This window comes from Vipera ursinii, assembly GCF_947247035.1.
Source record: "Vipera ursinii genome assembly, chromosome: 1".
NCBI classification, from domain to species: Eukaryota; Metazoa; Chordata; class Lepidosauria; order Squamata; family Viperidae; genus Vipera; species Vipera ursinii.
Genome location: NC_139512.1, coordinates 316,934,584 through 316,959,683, shown reverse-complemented (window position 1 = coordinate 316,959,683; position 25,100 = coordinate 316,934,584). Strand labels below are relative to the sequence as shown.

General features: G+C 38.6%; 1 protein-coding gene and 1 long non-coding RNA gene across 6 annotated transcripts in view; both read right to left on the bottom strand.

Annotated features, from left to right (window-relative positions):
- Positions 1-1,125: 1,125 nt before the first annotated feature.
- Positions 1,126-25,100, bottom strand: part of SOCS5 (suppressor of cytokine signaling 5) — a 41,084-nt gene continuing 17,109 nt past the window's right edge. For 3 of the 5 annotated variants that reach the window (XM_083370808.1, XM_083370809.1, XM_083370807.1), the window contains exon 2: positions 19,995-23,723. In XM_083370808.1, the coding sequence (XP_083226934.1) occupies positions 22,128-23,711 (1,584 nt within the window). In that variant the 5' untranslated portion in view covers positions 23,712-23,723 and the 3' untranslated portion in view covers positions 19,995-22,127. Of the gene's footprint in view, positions 1,230-5,031; positions 5,197-7,799; positions 7,895-8,550; positions 9,715-15,955; positions 16,455-19,994; positions 23,724-25,100 lie in introns of those variants that run through there. The other 2 variants (XR_014493446.1, XM_083370810.1) reach the window with 2 other exon arrangements.
- LOC310645327 lies at positions 15,432-19,826 on the bottom strand. The gene is made up of 2 exons (XR_014493472.1): positions 18,281-19,826; positions 15,432-16,061 (listed from the first exon to the last, which is right to left on the bottom strand). It is a non-coding gene; the product is annotated as an uncharacterized lncRNA (long non-coding RNA).

The following is a 25,100-nucleotide window of genomic DNA, read 5'->3' as shown; positions in this document are numbered from 1 at the left end:
AAACATCACAATACATGATGATACATCACATGCCGTGATTGAGTTTGACACCTGTGGTTTAGAGTCAGAGACCAAGGGTATTTAAGAATCATCCTACTTGTGAATCTTTCTAGGATTCCTATTTTAGAATTTTTAGATCCAAAGACCTTCCTTGGGATTTGAATGATGTCCTTAAATTCTCTCTATTTTGATTTCTTTGGCTGCTTCCTGGTTTGTAAATCTGCTTGTAACTGTATGGAATTTCTGATTCAATTTACAACTTTGAGATAAAATTTTCAGATTTATCATAATCTTAATCCAGGCACGTACTGTGGCTAATGTGGTCTTAGATGCACTGAAACCCACAAATTTCAGTGGTACAAAAAGCACAGATGTGTTATAGTGGGCTTTTTATAAAGTAGAATAAAGTAGTTTACAATACTGTGGGAAAAATGCTTAACTTTTATTTTCAGATAGTGCTGATAAAATGTCTGTGCTCTAAAGAATATGTTCTTTTTTATAAATGTTTGTTAGCCATGTGACTAACAGTCACAAAGGGATTTGAAATTAAACAGCAGCCTTCAGGGAACATTGGTTTATTTTATTCATTGTGCAATCAAAAGTTATGGCAATTGTTTCATTTAGATTATGGATTAGGAGTAGCAGGTTAAACTACTTTTCCCCATGTATTACTATACCAATCATAATTCATCATGTGGGCCAATCTTTAACTTTCAAAAATTAGAAATACAAAATCTTTGAAAAAGATACAGGAATTCAATTTTGAGAGAGAAATACTAGGATTGAGACAAATATGGGAAAAAACCCTAGGGCTCTTCTCAACACTTAGTCCAAATGGCATTTACATTTTACACTCTTGACATATCACTTCAATGAAAATTTTAAACCTATGAAAACCAATTCAAATACATGTTGGAAGGATTGCCAAGGCAAAAATACTTTATGTATGTTCTAGTTACCTCTAAGAGTCATTAAATGTTTGGATATGGTGTTTTAGGAAATTGTACTATTACGTATCAAAAATAGAAAAAATAAACATATCTAAGTCTCTGGCTGTTATTTTCTGGTAAGAATAGAAATCTGAAAAGCAAGGCACCACTAATGTATTCATTTATTTATTGATGACTGGGAGATTAGAAATCCAAAAATATTGGAAATCTGTAGAAAGGGCATCTGAGAATGACCTTGATAACACATCAGTGGAAAAATTAACGCATCACTTGAAGGCACTAAAATGAAAAGAGACAAATGGTTGTTTCCATTATTACTTTATAAAGTCACTAACATACTGAAAAAAATCACAACCATCTAAATCATATTATGAGACACTATGGAAAATACAAATCATGTGAATGCAGTATATTGATGTAATGTCCTTGCTTTAAAAGACATTAAAATGTATTGGCTTAATCTGTGGGGTGTTATTGTTTATAGAGCTGTTGACATAAACAATTTATTATTTAATAAAAAATATGACTTTATGGTAATCACATTAGTAATACAACATATATTTAGGTCTTTGTTGTAGGATGCTCAGCTCAGCTGAAAAGTTGAAACTACTGTAGAATTTCAATGTGAAGTTATTCCAATTTTGCTCTTCATACATCACGACATTAGTAGTCTGTCAAGTTTCCGGCCTATGGGCTTTTCAAGTGACTCTGAGGCATTGTTTACCTTAAAAGTCCTTTATTAGCCTAATACACTGGCAAATGCTTGCTCGAAGGAAGCTGGAATCTGAAATCTCCGCCCCTTGCACAATATATTAAAACACAATTCTCCACCTTTCTAATTTTGTCATTAATCATATTCTCCAATTAATTTAAAGAATCAGTTTCCCTTCCATTAGAAAAGCCGCCAAGGCCTTATCTTCTTAGAGAGAGATGGCCTTGAAAGATGCAATCCTACTCATCCCCCCTCCTAACCTTAAATTAAAGCAATACACAAGTCTTAAAGCAATACACAAGTTTAACATATGAAATAGCTACTTCTTCATCTCTTGTCAAGCAATAACATTCGATGTTAGCAGCGTTGACATACTCCTTGCTTGCAATCATTTGTTTAGTGACTGTTCAAAGTTACAATGGCACTGAAAAAAGTGATATGACCGTTTTTTCACATTTAACTATTGTTGCAACGTCCTCATGGTCATGTGATCGGATGCTTGGCAACCGATTCATATTTCTGTTGGTTGTAGTGTCCTAGGGTCATGTGATCATCTTTTGCAACCTTCTGACAAGCAAAGTCAATTGGGAAGCCAGATTCACTTAACTGTGTAACTAACTTAATAATTACTTAACAACTTTGGCAAGAAAGGTCATAAAATGGGGCAAAACTTACTTAACAGCTGTCTTGCTTAGCAACAGAAAGTTTGGGCTCAATTGTGGTTGTAAGCTGAGAACTGCTATATTTCTAGTCTAGTGTATAGTAGGTCTATATATGGAAGGCTATTTTGAATCCTGTGTTCTTGTATAGATATATTTACAGGGCTGGGTAAAATATGTGTGGATCAGAAGAAATTTAGTGCAAAATTTTCATTTCTCATCACTGGCCCAATAAATCTAGAGGAAATTAGTTCCTGTAATGTGTTTAAGAAATCCACTGTGCAAGTTCTGATTATTATGTTTCAGTGATTAAAGGTAACTAAGCTTTCTTTGAAGTTGACCTTTAGTTTTTATTTAGAAGTGGGTTTTACAACTAGACCAGGAATATCTGAGAGACATATCAAGTATTCATTGGGCCCTTTGCTGCATTTTTATGGCCAAGTAGTACCCATATAAATGGGATGCGGTGGCTCAGTGGGTTAGGACGCTGAGCTTGTCGATCGGAAGGTCGGCAGTTTGGCGGGTCGAATCCCGAGTGCCGCGTAGCAGAGTGAGCGCCTGTTACTCGTCCCAGCTTCTGCCCACCTAGCAGTTCGAAAGCACGTAAAAATGCAAGTAGAAAAATAGGGACCACTACGGTGGGAAGGTAACAGCGTTCCATGCGCCTTTGGCGTCTAGTCATGCCGGCCACATGACCACGGAGACGTCCTCGGACAAGCGCTGGCTCTTCGGCTTTGAAACGGAGATGAGCACCGGCCCCTAGAGTTGGAAACGACTAGCACGCATGTGCGGGGGAACCTTTACCTTTACCTAGTACACATATAGTACATTTACCATTATGTGGCTCAATTAGTTCTCCTTAGCCATCATGGGGTTATTAGCTATGCCAATGTTTTTCCACCTGGCAACTTTAAAAAGTGTGGACTTCAATTCCAAAATTCCCCAGCTTGGTTGAAGTCCACACATCTTAAAGGTGCCAAGACTGAAAAATGCTGAGCTATAATGACTGGGGATGATGGGAGCAGGAATTCAATACATTTGAGGCACCAGGCTATGGAAGGCTGTTCTGCAAAACAAATAAGGTTCCACCTGATTTCTCTAGTTGCTTGTGATACAAGGAGGTCACTAACACAGCACCTGTTTTGACTCAAAGGGATTTTGTATCAGGCATGGAAAATTCCAAGTATGGGATAATCTGACACTTTCCCTTACAAGTCTGCTTTCAGACTTGTAATGAAACAAAATATAGCCATAAGTGACAGGAAAGGAAATGATTTTTCTTTTTTACCAAGTCTGCCAATAATATAGAGAGGAAATTAAGTCAGAGGGAGAAGGGAGAAAAGACAAATATTTGGAGGTCTTTTGACGGTTAAAGCTACTGATGGCTGAAAAGTTTATTTTATTATAGGATTGAGAGTCTGTTCACCTGTCAGTGCAACATTCAAAATTGCCATTTGGATTTAAGTTCTACTTGGTCAAGTTGTTTTGGAAATGCTGGCAACTTTTGTCTTTATTCTTCACACAACAAGCCTATGCACATACAAAACATATTTTAAAACTTGGGAGGTGGGTTGGTGTGTGTGTGTCCTGTTATACTCATGTAATTTTCCATGTTCTGTCATTAGTTCATTTAATGTAAGGATTTCTTGTGAGAGAATTTTCTTTCCTTTGGTCTTTTGTTCCAGTTTGCCGTTTTCATTCTCTTTGTCTGGCAGAGGCCTTCCTTCCTCATTACTCTTGCTTAGTAAAGAGAGTTTGTCTATCTGCTTGCCTGCCTGGTTCTACAGTCTTTCCCACTCCTCACTTGGCCGACAGACCCTTGCAGATTGCAGCCAGACCAAGCCCTCCTCTTCTTAGGCAGACCCAGCCTCCTGGTCTGTCTTCCCTGGCCAAGACCCATCTTCCCACTGTGCTTCCTTGGAGAGCTAGGTATCATCTCAGAAGCAGGCTCCAGCCTGGGATGCAAGAGTGAGTGGGGCTTCCTTGAGAGTGGCACCACTCAGCAAGAGGTTCTTCAAGTGTTGCCTGGATGACCCAGGCAACTAAACCCTGCTGTTGTCAGAAGATTTACCAGGTTTGGCTAAGGTGAATTGTGAGGCTCCCACTACCAAGCCATTTCTCTTCTGGGACTGCTTCCCATATCCACCTTGCAGATCTACTGTATGTACGGCTTAACAGGATTTTGATGGGCAGTATCTTCAGCACCAACCTTTTATTTTTGCATATTTGTATGGCAGGGTGAGATGCTGTGATGCGTACAAGTTTTGCAAATTGGTCTTGAGGTTAAGGAAGCTTTGTTTGGGTGCCAATTCCATGCAAAATATTACTTACACACTGAGAAGCTTATCTAATTAAGGCATTTGTAAGTAGGCACATCTGGTTTTTGGAGAAAGTATATAAGAGGAAAATTTGCTAGACAATGAGGAGGTTGGTATTGTGGTTGTGCTGCACACCAAAGATACTGTGTATCAGAAGACAGAATCCTGGAAGGTGAAATCTGCAACTCAGCAGCCAGCAGGATCAGAAAAGGAGCAGTGCAGAGCAGCCTGGCCGGTGAAAAGGATTTTATTTGGAGAGGACAGACCAGGAATCGGTGAGGAAAGCTTGACTAAGAGTCTGAAATTCCCCAAAAAGTTTGGGAAAGAGTTGTTTTACTCTTTTTTTTCTGTCCCCCTCTCTAGGCTAACACTGTACCCAGAAGTGAAGATACCTTTGAACTGTCGGATAAGCTGAACATAAGATGAAAATATTAAGGAACCACCCAGACGTTTACTTGAAATCCAGTCTGATTGAATTGGCCGAGGATTCAATCCATCCTCACTCATGGCAGCTCACTTGGTAATTTTGGCCCAATCACTCAACCTAACTCACAGTTCTGAGAAGAGAAAAGGTAAGATGGAGCACTGTCAGCTTGAAAGGCAGAAAGGAAGGATGAAACTCTAGCAAATAAGTTAGCAATGGACATTTGTTGGCCAAGAGTAAAGAAAGATTTTTAAAAGGGGGACTCAGCCAGTTTATAATAATAGCTACTCATTACTCAGCAACAAGGAATTAGCCGTTACTGAAGGGAAGGGGGAAGAGTCAGTCATGTGGGTATTTCATTAAATCTGTGTCCCTCCAAAACTTGTGGATTTATTTTCCAGAAAAACAGTTTCAGGAAGATAACTCACTTTTTCTCATAAATAAGCAGCAGGGCTTTTGTGCCAAGGCCTTCAACAGTTTCACCCCTCCTGCTTGATCTTTTTCATTCTTGCAGGATACATTCTTTTCTTTTCTTTTTTTAAGCCTTCAAATTATAGCCATACTTCTGCTGTCCATCACCCCAAACCAGGTCTTGTTCAAAGATCGCTCAGATTATATGCATTCTTATTAAATGACAACCCTCTATAGTTCTTCATTGCAGAAAATAGAAAGTGGCTCTGCTCCCAAGTTTATCAGAAGGGCAGCCAAATGCTAAATTATGCTGTAAGCTCTTGAACGGAGACACTACATTAATCAATGGGTCTTCTGGGAAAGTACATTTAGAATATGAGAGAGAATGGTACTATCTCTCTCAGCAGACACACATGTCCGTCCCCTGGTCACTGCCTTATGTGATCAAGGTTCCAAAAAAAAAATGCAATATTTGAGATGTATATTGCCCCAATTTCAAAAATGTCCTTTAGAAGGTCCTTTAAAATCTGGTTATTTCCTATGACTCTGGCTTAGGGTGGAGGGCAAGGATTTTGTATGCTAAGTTGAAGATATATCCCTTTAGATTTTCCTGGGCTCCAAGATCACTGCAGATGGGGACTGTAGTCAAGAAATTAAAAGACGCTTGCTCCTGGGGAGGAAAGCCATGGCAAATCTAGACAGCACACTAAAAAGCAGAGACATCACCCTGTCAACAAAAGTGCGTATAGTCAAGGCTATGGTCTTCCCAGTTGCAATGTATGGCAGTGAAAGTTGGACCATAAGAAAGGCTGAGCGCCAAAGAATTGAAGCCTTTGAACTATGGTGCTGGAGAAGATTCCTGCGAGTCCCTTGGACTGCAAGGCGTTCAAATTGGTCAGTCATAGAGGAGATCAACCCTGACTGCTCTTTAGAAGGCTAGATCCTGAAGTTGAAACTCAAATACTGTGGCCACCTAATGAGAAGGAAGGACTCACTGGAGAAGAGCCTAATGCTGGGAAAGGTTGAGGGCAATAGAAGAAGGGGACGACAGAGAATGAGGTGGCTGGATGGAGTCATTGAAGCAGTAGGCGTGAGCTTAAATGGACTCCAGAAGATGGTAGAGGACAGGAAAGCCTGGAGGAACATTGTCCATAGGGTCGCGATGGGTCGGACACGACTTCGCAACTAACAACAACAACAACAACAACAACAATTCTTTTTTTTGGTATTTGGTTTTTACCGTTTTATGTTATTCACCACCCAGAGTTTTCATGAAGTTGGACAGCTTTCTGAATTAAATAAATAAATGTATTTGAATTTGAATCATTTTATAAATATATAATATATAAAACAATGTCCTCTTAGTAAGTGGGAGGTGCATTTATAGAGATATAGAGATCTCCTCCTTTAAGGGGTTAAATACCTTCTGTGAGCTGAAGTGTTTGGGGTACTTAGACAACTAAGGGGATAATCTGGTATCAGGCTTACAAAAATCACTCCCTGCTCAGAGAATACGATATATATTTTTAAATAGTAGAACTCTTGTTGAAATCAAGTGGCAGTGAAAATAATGGATCCATTTTGGATATTCATTTTGCCATTTCTGATAAGGGGACATTTATACCTGCTCATCAGTTTTAAAGATTTTTTTTATTTTTTTTATTTTAATTCCATTTATATCCCGCCCTTCTCCGAAGACTCAGGGCGGCTTACAAGCTTAGCAGTAGCCTTCATTCTATGTATATGCCTGCTTATTAGGGCTTTCAGCCCCCACAAGTGGCATTATTACAAAGTCAGCTTAATTGCCCCAACAATCTGGGTCCTCATTTTACCTACCTCGGAAGGATGGAAGGCTGAGTCAACCTTGGCCTGGTGGGATGCGAACCTGCACTAATTGCAGGCAGCTGGTGTTACTTAAGGAGGCATTAGCCCACTGCTCCACCAAGGCTCTTGATCCACCCTCCCTCCCTATCAATCTTCATTATCTAAAGGAGGGGTCTTCAAACTTGGCCCTTTTATGACTTGTGGACTTCAACTCCAAGAATTCCTCAGTCAGGCACACTGGCTGAGGAATTCTGGGAGTTGAAGTCCACAAATCATAAAAGGGCCAGGTTTGAAGAGCCCTGATCTAAAGGGAGATTTAAATCAGGCAGTCCTTCAGGGAAAAGCAACCCTCTCCAACCATGTGCCTTCCAAGTGAGTTGGGAGGTCACCTCCTTCTCCAGACCAATCAGCTGGCCAATCTGGAAGCTGCAGTCCAATCCTTTCACAGGACACCCTGTGAAACAAGGCTGAGGTTGAGAAATGCTTTTGAATACTGATTACCTTTGGTGAACTGGCCATGCAAAGTTTTGGATGAGAGCAGCATTGTTGCTTTTAGCTCAGTTTTAGAAGAATTCTCTGAAGCATCTGGTGAGTAACTAAAAGAGAGTCAGTTTGGTGTAGTGGTTAAGACATCAGGCTAGAAACCAGGAGACTCTGAATTCATCCTGCATTAGGTATGAAGCCAGCCAAGTGATCCTGGACCAGTCTACTCACTCTTATCCTTAGGGAATAGGCAATAGCAAGCCACTTCTCAAAATCTAAGGAAACTGCATGGACTAGTCCAGGTAGTCAATAATAATAATAATGAATAATGAATAATAATAATAATAATAATAATAATAATAATAATAATCTGATTTGAAGGCACAAAAAACCCCAAACAAATGTAAACTAAACTGTAAGGATAAACTTCTAGGTAAAATGCTATTACAGGGCAGACAACACTATTTTGTATTAAAAATGGAGACCTGCCTCTTGCACTCAGTTTTGATGGAGGATTATAAAAAAAGAGCCATGTCAGGCCAGGTTAGTTCTCTGATCAGCCTTGCACCCGGCTCTCCAGGAATGAAGAAAAGACCTGCGTGACTTTTTTCATGGAATTCACTAGGAAACTGGACTTGGGATCTTCTCCATGCAAAACACCCATCCACTACTAAACTACATTCCTTCTAAAGGAGGAGGCTAAGTCCAGAGTCATTTGATTTGTGAGATGGGCGGCTATATAAATTGAAAAATAAAGACATACTAGTGCTTGCTTACGAATCTTACTTTATTTTTGGCTGCAAGACAAACTAATCCAGGGATTGCCATAGGGCATAGTAAAAAAAAAAAGCCCCTTCAAAATAACAGACATTACAATTGAAGCTCTGCCTGTTTATTATATGTGTCACATAACTTTGGCAGAATTTTGATTACACTATTCTGCCCCCCCTTGACCATACACTTAGGACATCATTGAACTAATTCATCGCCATATCCTTTATGGGAGTTAAAGCAAAAATGAAAAAGCAAGTTACGTATCGCAAAAGAGAGACTGCATGCTGCACAACAGATGATATAGACTTAAGACTCTTTATCATTACCCCTTTCTTGGAAAACCAAGATAAAAAAATCCCTAGATCAATCTTGAGCAATCCCTTAGCCTCTTAGGCAGTTCTCAAACGCTTTGCGGCATGGCTTTTTTGAAAACAAGTAAAATAATTCCATATTTATTGGATAGTGTTTTTCCCCTAAATAATTATCTGTGAATTGAGAAGGTATCTTATATCCACGGGTAAAGCTGGAAGCTTTTAAAAACAAAGGAATTAACAAAGGCTTGCAAACATCACTGTTTCAAAGAGTGGCTGTGCTTGCAGGTTGGCCTGAGTTTAATTGCTGGTTGGGAATGGCTGTTTGGTGAATTGCCCTTCTTGGCATTATCAAACAGGCTTGGCTCACTTTTGTTCCCTTCCCTCTGCTGTTCTTCTTAGCTTATGTTCATCCAGTCTTGTTCCTCCTTTTCCCTTCCCTTCTCTTCCAAATACAACTGTTCCTCAACCTTGCCCTGCTCTGATCTTTTGTTCCTTTTGGCCATTTCTCCTGGAAGAAGAGATGGGAGTGTGTGGGCATGTGTGTATATAATTCTCTCCATGGGTGTTTTCTGTATGAGACAACAGTTGGCTTATGCAGAGATTAAATCATTTTATAAATAAGGTGCCTTATTTTATAGTTATTTAATTTCAATTAATAGTTTTTAATTGAATTAATTGATTTGCTTTGTCCTGGCTCTGCCTTTTGTTGGGGGCAGTAATATATACACATGCACAGACTTACCTGTGTCTCATGCATATTCATTGGGGGAGAATAGCTTCAGTAGTAGCCCTCCTCCTTAGGAACAGCTTGCCCTCTGAAGCATATATAACCTCCATCATCATGGCTTTCAAGAAACAAAAGAAAACAGGGCTCTTATTGAGTCTTCAGGTTTATTAGATTGTGACACCACTTTTAAAATTCTGTAATTATTATTTTAGATAATATTTTAGTTATCTTAATTTTCTTAGGTTTTGTGCACGTTGATGAACTCCGTAAGGTTCCCACGCACTAGTTGGATTCAGGCAAGCAAGTTTTAAAAATAAACAGATAATTTCTGAGATCAATCCTCACAGCCTCACACTGTCCAGGAGAGATGCTTTTAGAATTCCTAGCCAGAAGAGTCAGAGCCCATGCTTACTGTCCTGCATATCTTAAGGATATTAGTTTGTTAACTGTGTTTCTCTTTCCACAGGTCTATTCCTATTTATGAAGCTCATGAATACAAACAGAGTTGATGCATGCATATGGGCAAATTTGCACTGATAATGTTTGTAGCTCATGGTTGAAATGAAGGAACCTTGGTGCTGAGCTTGGTTGTTTTCTTGCACGTTTCATTACCCACACTAAGTAACATCATCAGTGCTAGTAAGGAGTGGGGTTTGCTCTTAATTTATATTTGCACTATTATGGAAAACAAACTACATTGTGCCCCATACTACATGTCAACTTGTTATGCAATCTTTGCTGATGCATGAAGCAGGAGCAGAAAGTCATCCAATCTATGGGAAGAGGAAGTGGACACTTTAGTGGATGTGTGATCAGATTTGCTCTTATAATATAAACAAGCCAATTCTCAAAGACTATCTTGTTTGAACATACATGACCAGAAGGGTAGACTTAATGACGTATGTCTGCAAAATATTTATATCAAAATAGAAGCATGTTTACAAAATGAACAAGAAAAAAGGAAGCCAAATCACCTGCCATGATCATCAGTTATGCCGTTTTAGCAAAGGATATATCTACACTTGTTATACCTAATCCAATGATCTATTGCAGGCGTTGTTGTACTTGCAAAACAAGTAAAAGCCTCATTGGCAGGCTGTGTTGTACCATAAAAAACTTATTATTTTCTTCCTTGACTTCTTTTCTATCCATTTGACTTGATGTTCACAAGACTTCTTGCTATCAGATTCCAGTTTGAACAATAAACCAAGTTTTGGACATGATGAAAAAAGATTTATTCAGATGATTATCATAGATTATTAAAGTTGCAAAGAAGTGGCCATTATCTTAAACCCCTTTTGGCAGTACCACTTTTTTGGGGCCACGATAAAGAGATTTGAAACCTGGCTTGCTTTCAGACTGATAATTCTCCTTCCATCCAATGCATAAAGAGCAGATTGGCACTTATACACATCTATTTTTGTAGTTAAGAAATAGACCTGGGAAAGTAAAATTAACATTGAACCATTAAAACTTCATGGAACAAGCTGCAGATAACATTTTAAGCATTCATTTTAATAAGAGAATGGCTCATGTACTAACACTTTCTATTGGAAAATGGAAAGGAACGTGATTCATTATAAATATATCACCAACTTTAGCACTCTCTCTTTGAATAAAAGATGTCCTATTACATTTGAAGCTATGAAATAGTCTTATAAGGCATATCTACATAATATTGCCCCTTCATGGATTACTGCCTTGGCGTGGCGAAGGGGCTTGCGTAATTCAATGAAGCTATGAGCTATGCCGTGCAGGGCCACCCAAGATGGAAAGGTCATAGCAGAGAGTTCTGACAAAACGTGATCCACTGGAGAAGGAAATGGCAACCCACTCCAGTAGCTTTGCCATGAAAACCCTATGGACAGTACCAAAAGGCAAAACAATATGACGCCGGAAGATGAGCCCCTCAGGTCGGAAGGCGTCCAATATGCTACTGGGGAAGAGCAGAGGGCTAGTACTAGTAGCGCCAGAAAGAATGAAGCGACTGGGCCAAAGCCGAAAGGACGCTCAGCTGTGGATGTGTCTGGTGGTGAAAGGAAAGTCCGATGCTGTAAAGATTTTTTCTCCATAGGAACCTGGAATGTAAGATCCATGAATCAAGGAAAGCTGGACGTGGTCAAACAAGAGATGACAAGAGTGAACAACGACATCATAGGAATCAGCGAACTAAAATGGACAGGAATGGGTGAATTTAATTCAGATGACCATCAGGTATACTACTGTGGGCAAGAATCCCTCAGAAAAAATGGAGTATCCTTCATAGTCAATAAAAGAGTAGGAAAAGCAAAACTGGGATACAATCCCCAAAATGACAGAATGATCTGTTCAAATCCAAGGCAAACCATTCCAAGTCTATGCCCCAACCACCGGTGCTGAAGAGGATGAATTTTACTGGTTCTATGAAGCCCTACAGCACCTTATAGAACTAACACCAAAAAATGATGTCCTTGTCATCATGGGGGATTGGAATGCTAAAGTAGGAAGCCAAAAGATAACCAGAATAACAGGCAAGTTTGGCCTTGGACTACAAAATGAAGCAGGGCACAGGCTGATAGAATTTTGTCAAGAGAATACTATGGTGATAGCAAACACTCTTTTCCAAAAACCCAAGAGACGGCTGTACACATGGACATCACCAGACGGTCAACACAGAAATCAGATTGACTCTGTGCTCTGCAGCCAAAGATAGAGAAGCTCTATACAGTCAGCTGAGCAACAACAAAGCTAGTGGAGGTGACAGTATTCCAGCTGAGCTATTCAAAAGACGATGCAGTAAAAGTGCTACACTCAATTTGCCAGCAAATTTGGAAAACTCAACAATGGCCACAGGATTGGAAAAGATCAGTTTACATTCCAATTCCAAAGAAAGGCAGTGCCAAAGAATGTTCAAACTATCGTACCATTGCACTCATTTCACATGCTAGTAAAGTTATGCTTAAAATCCTACAAACTAGACTCCAGCAGTATGTGGATCAAGAACTACCAGAAGTACAGGGAAGATTTCGAAGAGGCAGAGGAACTAGAGATCAAATTGCCAACATATGCTGGATCATGGAGAAAGCTAGGGAGTTTCAGAAAAACATCTACTTCTGCTTCATTGACTATGCTAAAGCCTTTCATTGTGTGGATCACAACAAACTGTGGCAAGTTCTTAAAGAGATGGGAGTACCAGACCATCTTATTTGTCTCTTGAGAAACCTATATGCAGGTCAAGAAGCAACAGTGAGAACTGGACACAGAACCACTGATTGGTTCAAAATTGAGAAAGGAGTCTGGCAAGGCTGTATACTGTCGCCCTGCGTATTTAACCTATATGCAGAGCACATCATGAGAAAGGCAGGGCTAGATGAATCAAAAGATTGCCAGGAGAAATATCAACAACCTAAGATATGCAGATGATACCACTCTAATGGCAAAAAGTGAAGAACTAAAGAGCCTCTTGTTGCGTGTGAAGGAGAGTGCAAAAGTTGGGTTGAAACTTAACATTAAGAAAACCAAGATCATGGCATCCGGCCCTCTCAATTCCTGGCAAATAGATGGGGAAGAAATGGAGGTAGTGACAGATTTTATTTTCCTGGGCTCCAAGATCACTGCAGATGGGGACTGTAGCCAAGAAATTAAAAGACGCTTGCTCCTGGGGAGAAAAGCCATGGCAAATCTAGACAGCACACTAAAAAGCAGAGACATCACCCTGTCAACAAAAGTGCGTATAGTCAAGGCTATGGTCTTCCCAGTTGCAATGTATGGCTGTGAAAGTTGGACCATAAGAAAGGCTGAGCGCCAAAGAATTGAGGCCTTTGAACTATGGTGCTGGAGAAGACTCCTGCGAGTTCCTTGGACTGCAAGGCGATCAAACCGGTCAGTCCTAGAGGAGATGAACCCTGACTGCTCTTTAGAAGGCCAGATCCTGAAGCTAAAACTCAAATACTTTGGCCACCTAATGAGAAGGAAGGAAGAGCCTAATGCTGGGAAAGATTGAGGGCAATAGAAGAAGGGGACGACAGAGAATGAGGTGGCTGGATGGAGTCACTGAAGCAGTAGGCGTGAGCCTAGATGGACTCCAGAAGATGGTAGAGGACAGGAAGGCCTGGAGGAACATTGTCCATAGGGTCGTGATGGGTCGGACACGACTTCGCAACTAACAACAAAATATATACACTGTATATATATACTGTGTGTGTGTGTGTGTGTGTGTGTGTGTGTGTATGTGTGGCATGCCATGGCCCAGTACCGGTGCATGGACTGAGGGTTGGGGACCCCTGCTCTAGGGTACGAGCGCATCATTATTGTAATGCTGTATTTTCCAGCTCATAGTGCTGGAGAGAGACTATACTGGCTACTGCTAATGTGAATCCTCAGATTTGTGCAAGGGAATTATCACTGTTCTCTCACTGCTGTTAAGACTTTTCTCAACAAAGTTGGAAGGAACTAACAGTTTAGTAGCATCATATGGTACAGTATTTCAGTGGAGTTCAGAGTACTGTTGCCCAAATTCTTCTTTGCATCAATAAATTCATCTAAAATAGAAAGCGTATAATGTAGCTGAAGTAATTAAATGTGGCACCTGGTACAGATGCATTTCATATGGTAGGACTGTTACAGTTACATGTTCCAATATCTTGCTACAAATTATTTTTAAATGCAAGATAATAATAACAACAACAACAACAATCTAAGTTGGAAGGGACCTTGGAGATCATCTAGTCCAACCCCCTGCTAAGGCAGGAAACCCTATACCATTTCAGACAAATGGCTGTCCAGTCTCTTCTTAAAAACTTCAGTGTTGGAGCATTCACCACTTCTGGAGGCAGGTTGTTCCATTGGTTAATTGTTCTAACTGTCAGGAAGTTTCTCCTTAGTTCTAGGTTGCTTCTCTCCTTGACTGGTTTCCATCCGTTGCTTCTTGTCCTGCCTTCAGGTGCTTTGGAGAATAATTTTCAGGATTCAAGCAGAACCATGTCAACAGTACTGCAACATGCCAAAGACCATATTGTGACATAATAGGGTTGATTATTGTCTATCTTTGGAACAGAAATTTGTCATTTTGGAACTGAAGCCCACTTGCATTGTTATGGCAGTGATGCATTAAACCCAATCCCGGTGCTTCAAACACTGGATACCTCTCTAAGCATTTTGTTTCTTTGGCTTTCTGCATTAAGTCTATTTCTGTCCCAAAGGTTCCATTCACTTGTTTTGTTTGGTCTCCTTACTGAAACATCCAACTTGAGCCAGCAGTCTCAGTCCCTATAAATGTGCATGATAAAGTTGAAAGGATCCAAGGACACCTTCTGAAATGTGGGTCAGTTCTGTATGTCTTCACTTTCTTAATTCACCAAGCCAACAAAATGGGAGAGGGGAAGAGAAAATGCAGCTAAGCACATTATTCTGGAATATATATATGCTATCACTAAAGCCAAGTCACCCACTGATTACAACTTAGTCTTGACCTTCGTAAAAACATGTTCTTTGCCCAAATATGGTAAGCAGGCAGGAAAATGTATTAGGATTAAAGCAGCAACTGCTTACAAGGGGAAAAAATGCAAGCTACTGCCAAAATAAAAGACTTTGAAGGCAGAAATTACAAAAGTATGATCATTAAAAAACAGATAAACACAAGCACATTAAGAAAATAATAAGATAGTGAATCAAAAATGACTATTACTATCACTTACAGGGCAAAGAAGAGAATAAAAATTGACTTAACTGGCACAAAGCACAATGAAATCAGACAATTAATTTTCAAATGATTTTGTTTGAAAGAACCGGAGACAAAATGCCTCATGTACCTCCTAGACCTCTGCGTGTCTTCAAAATCTACTCTGGAGGAATGCCACATGTTACAATTTTATTTGAACACAATGATCAACAAAATATTGAAAATAATAAACATCTTGAAATAACAAACATTGAGTATAAAAGTGTAATAATAATTATTCCAGAACAAATTTCAGTGTACATGTAGTTCTCGACTTATGACCAAAATTTCTATTGCTAAGTGAAATATTTGAGTTTTGTTCCATTTTACGACCTTTCTTGCCACAGTTGTTAAGTGAATCACTGCAGCTGTTGTTAGTAACACAGTTATTAAGAGAATCTGGTTTCCTCATTGACTTTGCTTGTTAGACGGACGCAGAAGCTGATCATACGACCTCAAGGCATTGCAAATATGAGTCAGTTGCCAAGCTTCTGAATTTTGTTCAGTTTTGTTCACGGGGATGCTGCAACGGTTGTTAAGTGTGAATAATGGTCGTAAGTCTCTTTTTTCAGTCCTGTTGTAACTTCGGTCACTAAATTAACTGTTGTAAGTTAAGGACTATCGGTACATGTTCCAGAATAGAAAAAAGGTAGAAGCTTACTTGCAGTGGAGCCTGTTACCTAGCATCTTGGGTAACCAATTTGCAAAAACTCCAATTCGCTTCTGCATGCAAATAAATTTCTGGTTGGCCATCATCAGAGTATTTTCTGCATGGAGTACAGTAACATTTACAATATTCATTCCCTATTACTTATGTATCCCAGCCACATTTTTGTGGTGGCAGCTCAGCCAGATGAAGGATATCAGTTCAGTTTCCATCTATATGCAGTTCTTGCATTAGAGTAGGTTGATAATAACATAACACATAAAAACATTAGGTTGAACTTCTATTTCTACAGTAACAACTTTTGTTGAAAGATACCTAATGATTTTTCCTGATTCTTCAACATTCCATCTTGGCAACAACTTGTTATAATCACCATTTTAATACTTCTTAAGATATCATTAGGTACCTTTCTGCTGCTGTTGAAATATTGTTAAACATGCTTTCCCTTATGCCCTGTACATTGCTGTGAAGTTATTTTGGGATAGGAGAATATTCTACACTATTCAGAGAAGGGTTCTTAATAAACTGCTTAGTGGGAGAGCAAATCATTGCCTTTCTTTTTCTGATTATCAAAATAAAAATGTATGGCAAATTAATGAGCTCTTCTGTATTTTTAATGCAGACATCAAATGTAATCCATAAAGTTTATTTGCCTGGTCATTTTTCAAGTCCAACAATTAGGAAGGTAGTTTGTTTTGGATGAGACAATATTCCTTCTGAAGGAAAATATATATATTTGAGAGGGCTGTACCTGATTCTATTGTGTCACTGGAGCTCACATGATGGCAAGTGGCAAGAAAGCTCATAGCCAACTTTGCTGGCTCTTATAAGCTATGATACTATGGAGACTGAGACAGACCAGGCTCAGTAATCTCAGTAGTCTATGCCATAATAATGACTTCACGGTCACTTTTCAGAATAAATTGTATATCAGAATTCGTTTTCCAAAGCAGATCATCAGTTTGGATTAGTTGTCTTCAATCTATCAATGTGATGGGTTCTCCCCACTCCTACCCTTTATATCTGCCTGTGCCAATTAGAATAGCTCAACTTGGTGCTGTGTGTGGCTTCGACGAACCAAGTCATTGTTCAAAACTGGAACTGGCTCTATAGATCTTCTATTAATAATCTGTTTATTGCAATGGACAGTGCACTGGGGTCCTGTTGAACTTAGTCTGGGTTCTGCAATGAGCACAAAATACAATCATCCAATTATTAGGACCTCTGGGCCTGAAAGTACTGGACTGGCTGTCTGTAAGCTATCAAGCCCAATTTAAGGTGCTGACATTGCCATGTCCAATATCATCTTACCCACTATAAGGAAAACATAACTCTTACAGCAAAATAGTCAGGAGGAGGGTTTCTTGGTGGATAAAACCCCCTCCTCTTAAATCACAAAAAACCATGCCTGTTTACTCAAATGTCTCCAACACACACTGCAATACATTTAATTTGTTGTATTTAGGATAGATGATCTTATTGACTTTAATTTTACCTAGATCATTCCGGCAAGTTTTGAAATACATATTAACAATACATAACATACACAGAATGTGTGTGCGCATATATATATATATATATATATATATATATATATATATATATATATATATATATATATATATACACACATACACACACACATATACAGACACATAGAAATATCAGACTTGCCTATTTCATAGTACAAGCCTACTTGTATGAATAAAAAAAGTTCCATTATAGTGGAGCTTAATTTTTAGTTTTACTTTCTTCACTATTTAACAAATGCTCATCTATATCAATGTAACTAGGAGAGGTTATATTGAGCAATGCAGTTCAGTGGCACTATTATGCAAAAGATATCAAATTGTATGATACCGGTACATCTAAACATGAAATAGCTGCTCAAATTCTGGAGACCCAATAGTAACTTGCCTCCTTACTATGAATTCAGTAGGTGATATTTGCTTCTAGGTTTTACCACTTTTCCTAATATAGTCAGCTGTTTTAAGGATAATTTCAGCATGTGTTGTGTTTATTTGAGCATTTGTTATGAAGAAATATATGTACTAAAACGAAAAAGCAATGTCATCATTCTTGGAAACGAATGCCATATTTAAAAAGAAATTTGACTTCAAACAAGTTGAGGCTATTACGTTTCCCTGGAAGACCTACCCTGAAAATAAGCCCTAGCTTGATTTGGGAGGGTGGGGGTGGGCCTAATATAAGCCCTACCCCCAAAATAAACCCTAGTTTTGGGGTGAGGCACACACCTAAAAATCAAGCTAGGGCAGGGGTGGTGGATGGAGCTGCCCCATGCACCCCACACCCACTTACCATTGCAGCCAGGCCTCCCATGAATCAACACCTCCCTCGTTGGCCCACTTCTCCAGCTGCTTGTAGCTCAGTTCTTGGCTGCAGAGGCCTTTCTGGAAGGCCCCTGATGGTGAAATGCAGGCGTGGGTGGTGGGGGTGAGGGTGTGCCGCGCATTATCAATCTGGAGTTCCATTCTCAGCTGCAGAGGCATTTCCTGATGGCCTCAGATGGTGAAATGGAGGCCGGGGGCAATGTGCACAAGTGGCTACAGAAGAACTGGGCGGGGCTATCGGTGCCGCCGCTGTAAGACCGTGGAAAAGACATCCCCCCAAAATAAGACCTGGTGCCTCTTTTGGAGGCAAAAAACAGACAGGGTCTTATTTTCAGGGAAACATGGTAAAAGGAAAAAATCTGTCTCAAAAAATAGAAGAAAGAATAACACCATCAAATACTATAAAATCCAAATCAGATGCAAGAGTGTTTTTAGTGAAATCACTGTATTAACAGATCAAACAGAAACTTAATAAGTAAAGGTTTATCAGTAAAAGCATTTCAACTCATCACTAGGATCTCACAGTAATATTATTGCCAGAAATTCACAGTAGAAATAATTCTGAATAAAAGCTGAGATTTGAATGGAGCAATATTTTGTTTTTATGGTAAGAAATAAAAATACATACTAGTTTTAAAATTTAGAACTTCAGAGTTTTTATAGCATTCCAGTTTCAACTCAACTGAACATTTCTTTTTCTGATTCAGTATACAATAAATATGAATTTTCTGGAAGAATATGCAATTCCCAGTTGCTAAAAATGGAGCCAGTGCTGCATGTTTTTTAAATGAAATGAACAAAATGTTATAAAAAAACAACCCACCCTATTTTAATAGTGCTACAGTTCACTTTGAAGGGTAAAATTTCTCAACCCTAGAGAAAGGTATCCTACAAGGAAAGGTATCCTACATCTCTGCAGCAACTAGTATTTCAATGAGTTTGGGAAAATAAAACGCAAAATTCCTGCCTGCACCAAGTTGAAGTAGATTTATAACTGGAAAGGTATTTAAACCTTGAGGATCAATTAACAATCAATAATGGACGGTTAAAGAAATGTATCAATTTCTTCCACAAAATGAAGTATTGCTAAAATGTAGCTGCATGCCTAAAAATATATGGTGTGATATAAATGGAGCCCGCTAAGATAATATATGCATACATTCAGTAAGAGAATATCATGTTCTCTAACTCTGATGACTATACTGTGAAAATTTTAGTACCTGAATATCATCAATACCTGGAAATGGTTGTCTTTTGAATTTTTGATAATTACATTGATGTTGAGATTTGGTGGCCTAGTGGCCTGACCAGCAAACAGATGCAAATTATTTAAAAGTTTGTTTGGTCTGTATCCTGCCTCTCCTCCAAAAGCTCAAGGTGGTAGTTACCTATTAAGCACTCTTGTCTCACCACAACCACCCTATGGAATGAGTTGGCTTGCAAGTGTTGCAGCTGTTGTCTAATTAATTTATATTTGTTAAATTTATTTGCCGTCCATTTCACCATGAGGCTATTCTAGGTGGCTTACAACAATAAAAACAGAAATAAAAAGTGTAAACACATCAGTAGCAAAGTAATGGAATATATAGCTGCAAGCAGATTTGACCGTTTCCAAGGTTCTAAAAATGTTAATAGCTCCAAGAAGTGTTATGCAAATGTAAGAGTAATTGTACAAGAATAAAATTGAAAATATTGTACTTTATTTGCACACACGCACACAAAAAGCTGTAACAAGGCACACCAAGCAGAAGAAAAACATATATGTGGATAAACTGGTTACTGTTGACATACAATATAACTTTCTTGTATATGCAGCTTTGAAGTTTCTCACCTCACATTTGCTGCTATGGAGAAGAATATACTGTCGCAACTGGTTAAGAAACTAAGAAAACTACCCACTGATACAAGACACATAAGCAAAACTAAGGGACTCTGTATTCCAAGACAAATTTTAGTGCAAACACAGCTAGAACAAAACAAGATATGTTCTGTTCCCAAAGGAGAAAGGAAGGAAAAGAGCACATTTTCCAAATTATTTCACTTAAGCAGGAACACAATAGGCAAATTATAAAAAAGCTGCTATACGATTTACAAATACAACAGTTCTGATGCATCAAAGAGGAATCAGAGGAAAACAGAAGTGGGATAGAATATTAATTGTTCTGGGTCAGTTTAAACTAACTAATCTAGATGGTATTGCAGTTTGTAGCAGATATGTAAAATATTTTTCTGAAGAAGTAAAAAAAAAAAGCAGAGTAGTATGCTTTTTAATTTATATTTGACAAGCTACACGAATTGAAATAAATGGTTCATAAGATTCCAATTAATTTTCTACCAACTGAAGCACATAACCCATATTTGAATAAACCTTTTTCTTTAGTACTAGCATCCTCGGAAACAATGCTTTTACAAATAATGGGCATAAGGTTAGGCTGTTAAGAGTCCCTTTAATTACTAAATGCAGCAGCCTGTAGCAGTATTCTATTTTGAAAAGCAGAAACCCGGAACAAGGTCGTGTTAGCTTGTTTCATAATCCAACCCAGATTAAAATGGCCTTGATCACCATGATCAGAAAATATAAATCAAATGCAAGATCGGACGGGTATTCTTCACTGTTACACTAAGTTTCCACAAGCCTCCTGAAACAGAACTTGCAGATCAGACTAAGAACTTCTGAGTTAATAAAAAATCCAGCTGTTAATTCTAGGGCAAGGTTCAGCTTAACCACTATAGTTATTGCAGTGATTAATTCAAAGCCACTGGATTTTTTAAAATACTAAAATGTTAATTTAAAAAAAGGCAGAGTGAGGATGACTCTGATTAATGAAACAAGTAAGAAATGGCTTTTCTGAAGAGGTATTTTTCCTTTGCTGTAGTGATAGGGCAACCTTCCCTTGCATCCATCAGACCTGCTAGACCAGAGAGCCCCAAGCTTTGGGGCACCAGGGACTGGTTCTGTGGAGGGCGGCTTTTCCACAGACTGGCAGGGCATGGTTTCATGCACTGCCTGGATCCTGCACGTGCGTGGATGGAGCTTCACTTGCTTGCACAGCATGGTTCCTGGCAGACCACGGACCGGTGCCAGTCTGCAGCCTAAGAATTGGGGACCTCTATACCACACTATAAGTTTCATCTACTGTCAATATACCTGAAAGTATTTTTTTTTCCTGTTTTAGAATTATTTTTGATTTACATTCTTTTTTGGCAAATTTAATTATCTAATTATTCCCACATGATCAATCTATTAAAATAATTTGGAGACAATCCTGGAACCAACTCTTGGTATAAGAACCTCTTAATGCATGTGATTTAAAAATACAGAAAGGACATGTTATAGTGATTTCCCGTTACTTATGATTTTTCCTCTTAAAACAGTTCTGATATAAAAAGTGGCCTAGGAGATACTGAACTGTGAAAAGTAGTACTTTTTTTGTTGAGAATGCAGTTATACTGAATCAATTTTTGGTATCTAAGTGCTCATATTAATCAAGAAGAAGAAAAGCTAGCAAGCTACTTAATTGTAAATTATGAAACTGACTAGAATTTAAAAGTTAATGCCCAATAGCTTTCTTATATTAATATTATATTAGAAAGTGGACATATTTTGTAAGTGACAAATTATAATGGATGAAAAATGTGACTTTGTGTTCTGTTCATGTTTCAAGAGGTATTCACAACTAACTGGAGGCAGCATCATAAACACAATAAGCTCAAAGTACATTAAAAGCTGAACACTGATGTGCTTACCGTGGGTATACTGTAACAAATACACCAAAAAATCACAATGTGAGTTTACTAGGGATTCTGAACTCTATTCACTTTGCCTTAATTGGTTCCCGCTCCAACCATCGTACTCTAACCTTTTGCTTATAATGATATTCCTTCAGAAAGTCCTGCAACATTGTTGGCAAAGGAAGACAATCAATCCCATCATATGAAGTGTACCTGCAAATTACTGCCCGGCAGATATATTGCAAGCTGAAAGGAAAAGTCCTATTTAGAGAAACTGTAAGTAGCGGTTCAAAAAACATACAAGAAATAGGATCTTTGTAGTGTTCCAGAAGCCCTGTTACAGTGGAGGAGTGAAACACACAGGGATCATGAGCATCAAAACTGAAGTTGTGATTCCATTGCTCGATGCGTGCATGTAAAGACCGGTTATAACGTCGGAAACTCACTGAGAAGAGGTAGTCTTCCTGAGCAGAGTCCCTGAGCAAAAAAGTGCCTTCAGGTTTTCCTTCTAGAAGTGCTTCTGCTTCATAACGGTCCATCACACCCCAGTAGCATGGATTACTGGTAATCTGAAGCAAGTCTGGCACTAGACAGTGAATATAATCAATCTGAGTATGTACTTTCCAAGCTCCTTGTCTACTGATGTGGCTATGGCTCTCACCAGATATTTGGCGCTGCTTTTGTCTACGTGACTGCAAGCAGAGAGTAGTTGTGTCTTCCTCCAAATCACAACTTCCTTGTGTTGTTGAATTGCAGTCTCCCATCAGTTCAGACATGCCAGGGGGCAGCTTTGGCCCTAATTTATATAATGGATTAACCTGTGCAGTAGCTTCAAAAGTATGTATCTGAGCATTGGGAGGAGGATCCACCCCTTCTTCTATACTGAGCCTTCGTCTCTCTCTCAGCCTGTCTTCCTCATCTTCTGTAGAAGCCAAGGAGGAGTCAAATGCATCAAAAATAGCAGAATGTGGGCTCACTGGAGCTGTGTGCTGTTTAATTAAATGCCACTTTTGGGCCAGATCTGACCCAGCAGGAAAAGGACATTTTTCTAACATTAGTTCAGAAAGATGGATCTTCCTTTTGTTGGAAAAAAGAGGCTTAGATTGTTTGCAGTATGTTCTCATAGGGAAACATAAGCCTACAGTTTCCTGCAATCTTTGCCTCAGAGAACGATTTCCTATGGTTCTGCTAGAGATGCTATCGGTATCGTTAACTGAGCTCACACCGTATCTTCTTTCCCTCCTTTGCAAGTGAGAACAGCCAAATCTTTTATCACTTTCCAAAGAGCTCTGGGTTTTTGTAGAGCAGGAATGTTTCTTTTTCCCACCCCATGGAGCATGCCTTGAGTAGGAATCCCTTCGTGCAAATTTAGCTCCCGAGGCAACATTCAAGTCAATCTCTTTCTCAATGCTTATTTCAACAATCTGAGGGATTTCTGTGGCACAGTTTTGATTCTTCCTCGAAAAGCCTTTTGAAGTATTTAGATTAAGTTGCAAAGGACTGGTAGGTTGCTGCTGAGTTGGACCAGGCATGTAAACACTTTTATCTCTAACAGATGCACTATTGAAATTTATGTCTACATTTTCATTTCTATTTCCACCTTCAGGATTAAAGAGACTTTGGCATCTGTACTTGAAGCTGTTCCACATTTTCCCAACTTTACCCATGGATTATGTTACCTACATCACAAAGACAGAAAGACAATTAATTTAGGAGAGTCACTTATTGAATAAAGAATAAATAGATGAATATTTAATTCATGAATAAAATGAAAGTAATTCATCTCACTTTCAGTTTATATCTATCAATAAAAGATTAAGCAACTGAAATAATTGTACTTTAATACAAATCGGCTATATTACTTTAATTGGGAAGAACACTAATTTTTTTCCTCCCAGCATTCCAATGCTTTACTACTGTTTCCATATGGCTATCTGTAAATAAATATATAAATAATTCCAAATGTGTGCAGTTTTACATTTATATTGACTTGAGACATATCATAAGCACCAATCATTGTTGCACGAAAGGGTTAATAATTAGAGCTACTAAAATAAGCAACAGTAATTGTACACACATGCCTAACTAGCCAGTATCTGGCTCCGTTGGATATATAAATATCATGTTGTCAGGTACAGATACAAGATATGTATTACTATTGTCCTTGTCATGTCAATTTCTGGGTGACCATAGCAGAAAGTTCCCAAATGACAAGAGGACTTTATTACAAATGTTCAGGCCTAACTTCACTACTGGAGTGCAGTTGGTTTTCACATTAGTATGCTGTTTAAGGTGAGAACTTTCCAGATGAAAGTAAGATTTCAAGTCCTCTCAAAAGAACTCTAAGCATGTCACAGAGTTTAGATGTGACAGACTTTGAACATCTACATCTCTGTGTGTATGTGCATGTGGGAGCGTGTGTAAAGTTTAGACTGAGATTTCAACACTGAACCCTCAGTATTTCTTTTTACTGATAAATGACACAAATATGGATGCAAAAAAATTGGTATAAAAATATGGTCACATGCTTTCAAGATTTACTTTCTTTAACCACAGCTATTAATCATATTAGAGTTGAATTTTCAGTTTGATTTCAATGATAAAAAATACATCTATACTAAAAAAATACTTATAATGATGTTATAATGGTTGTGCAGACCATTCACTTGATATGTTTATTAACAAAGTATTTCATACTAATGAACTAAAAAAATCTTCTATTAAAAATAATTTTAGACAATTCTGGATCATTGGACATTTTAAAAAGCTCCCTGGAAACCCACTGATGGGAGCTTAAATGCTAAAATCTGCAATATTCCTAAAAGATAACTATTAGCAAAACCCTGTAAAAAGTGTTCTATTCATCTGCAAGTACATTAAAGCAAGAATTCTGAACGATGACCCACAAAGTGGTTGATGATCTGAGGAGTTGGCTGATCATTTGAGCAGGCTGCCTGCTTTTTCCCCCAGCTGCTGCTTAACATCAAAAGGCTACTAAATATATATCTCTTTTCTAATATTAGTTTTCCAGGTAAGTAATTTTTATGGTTGCCATT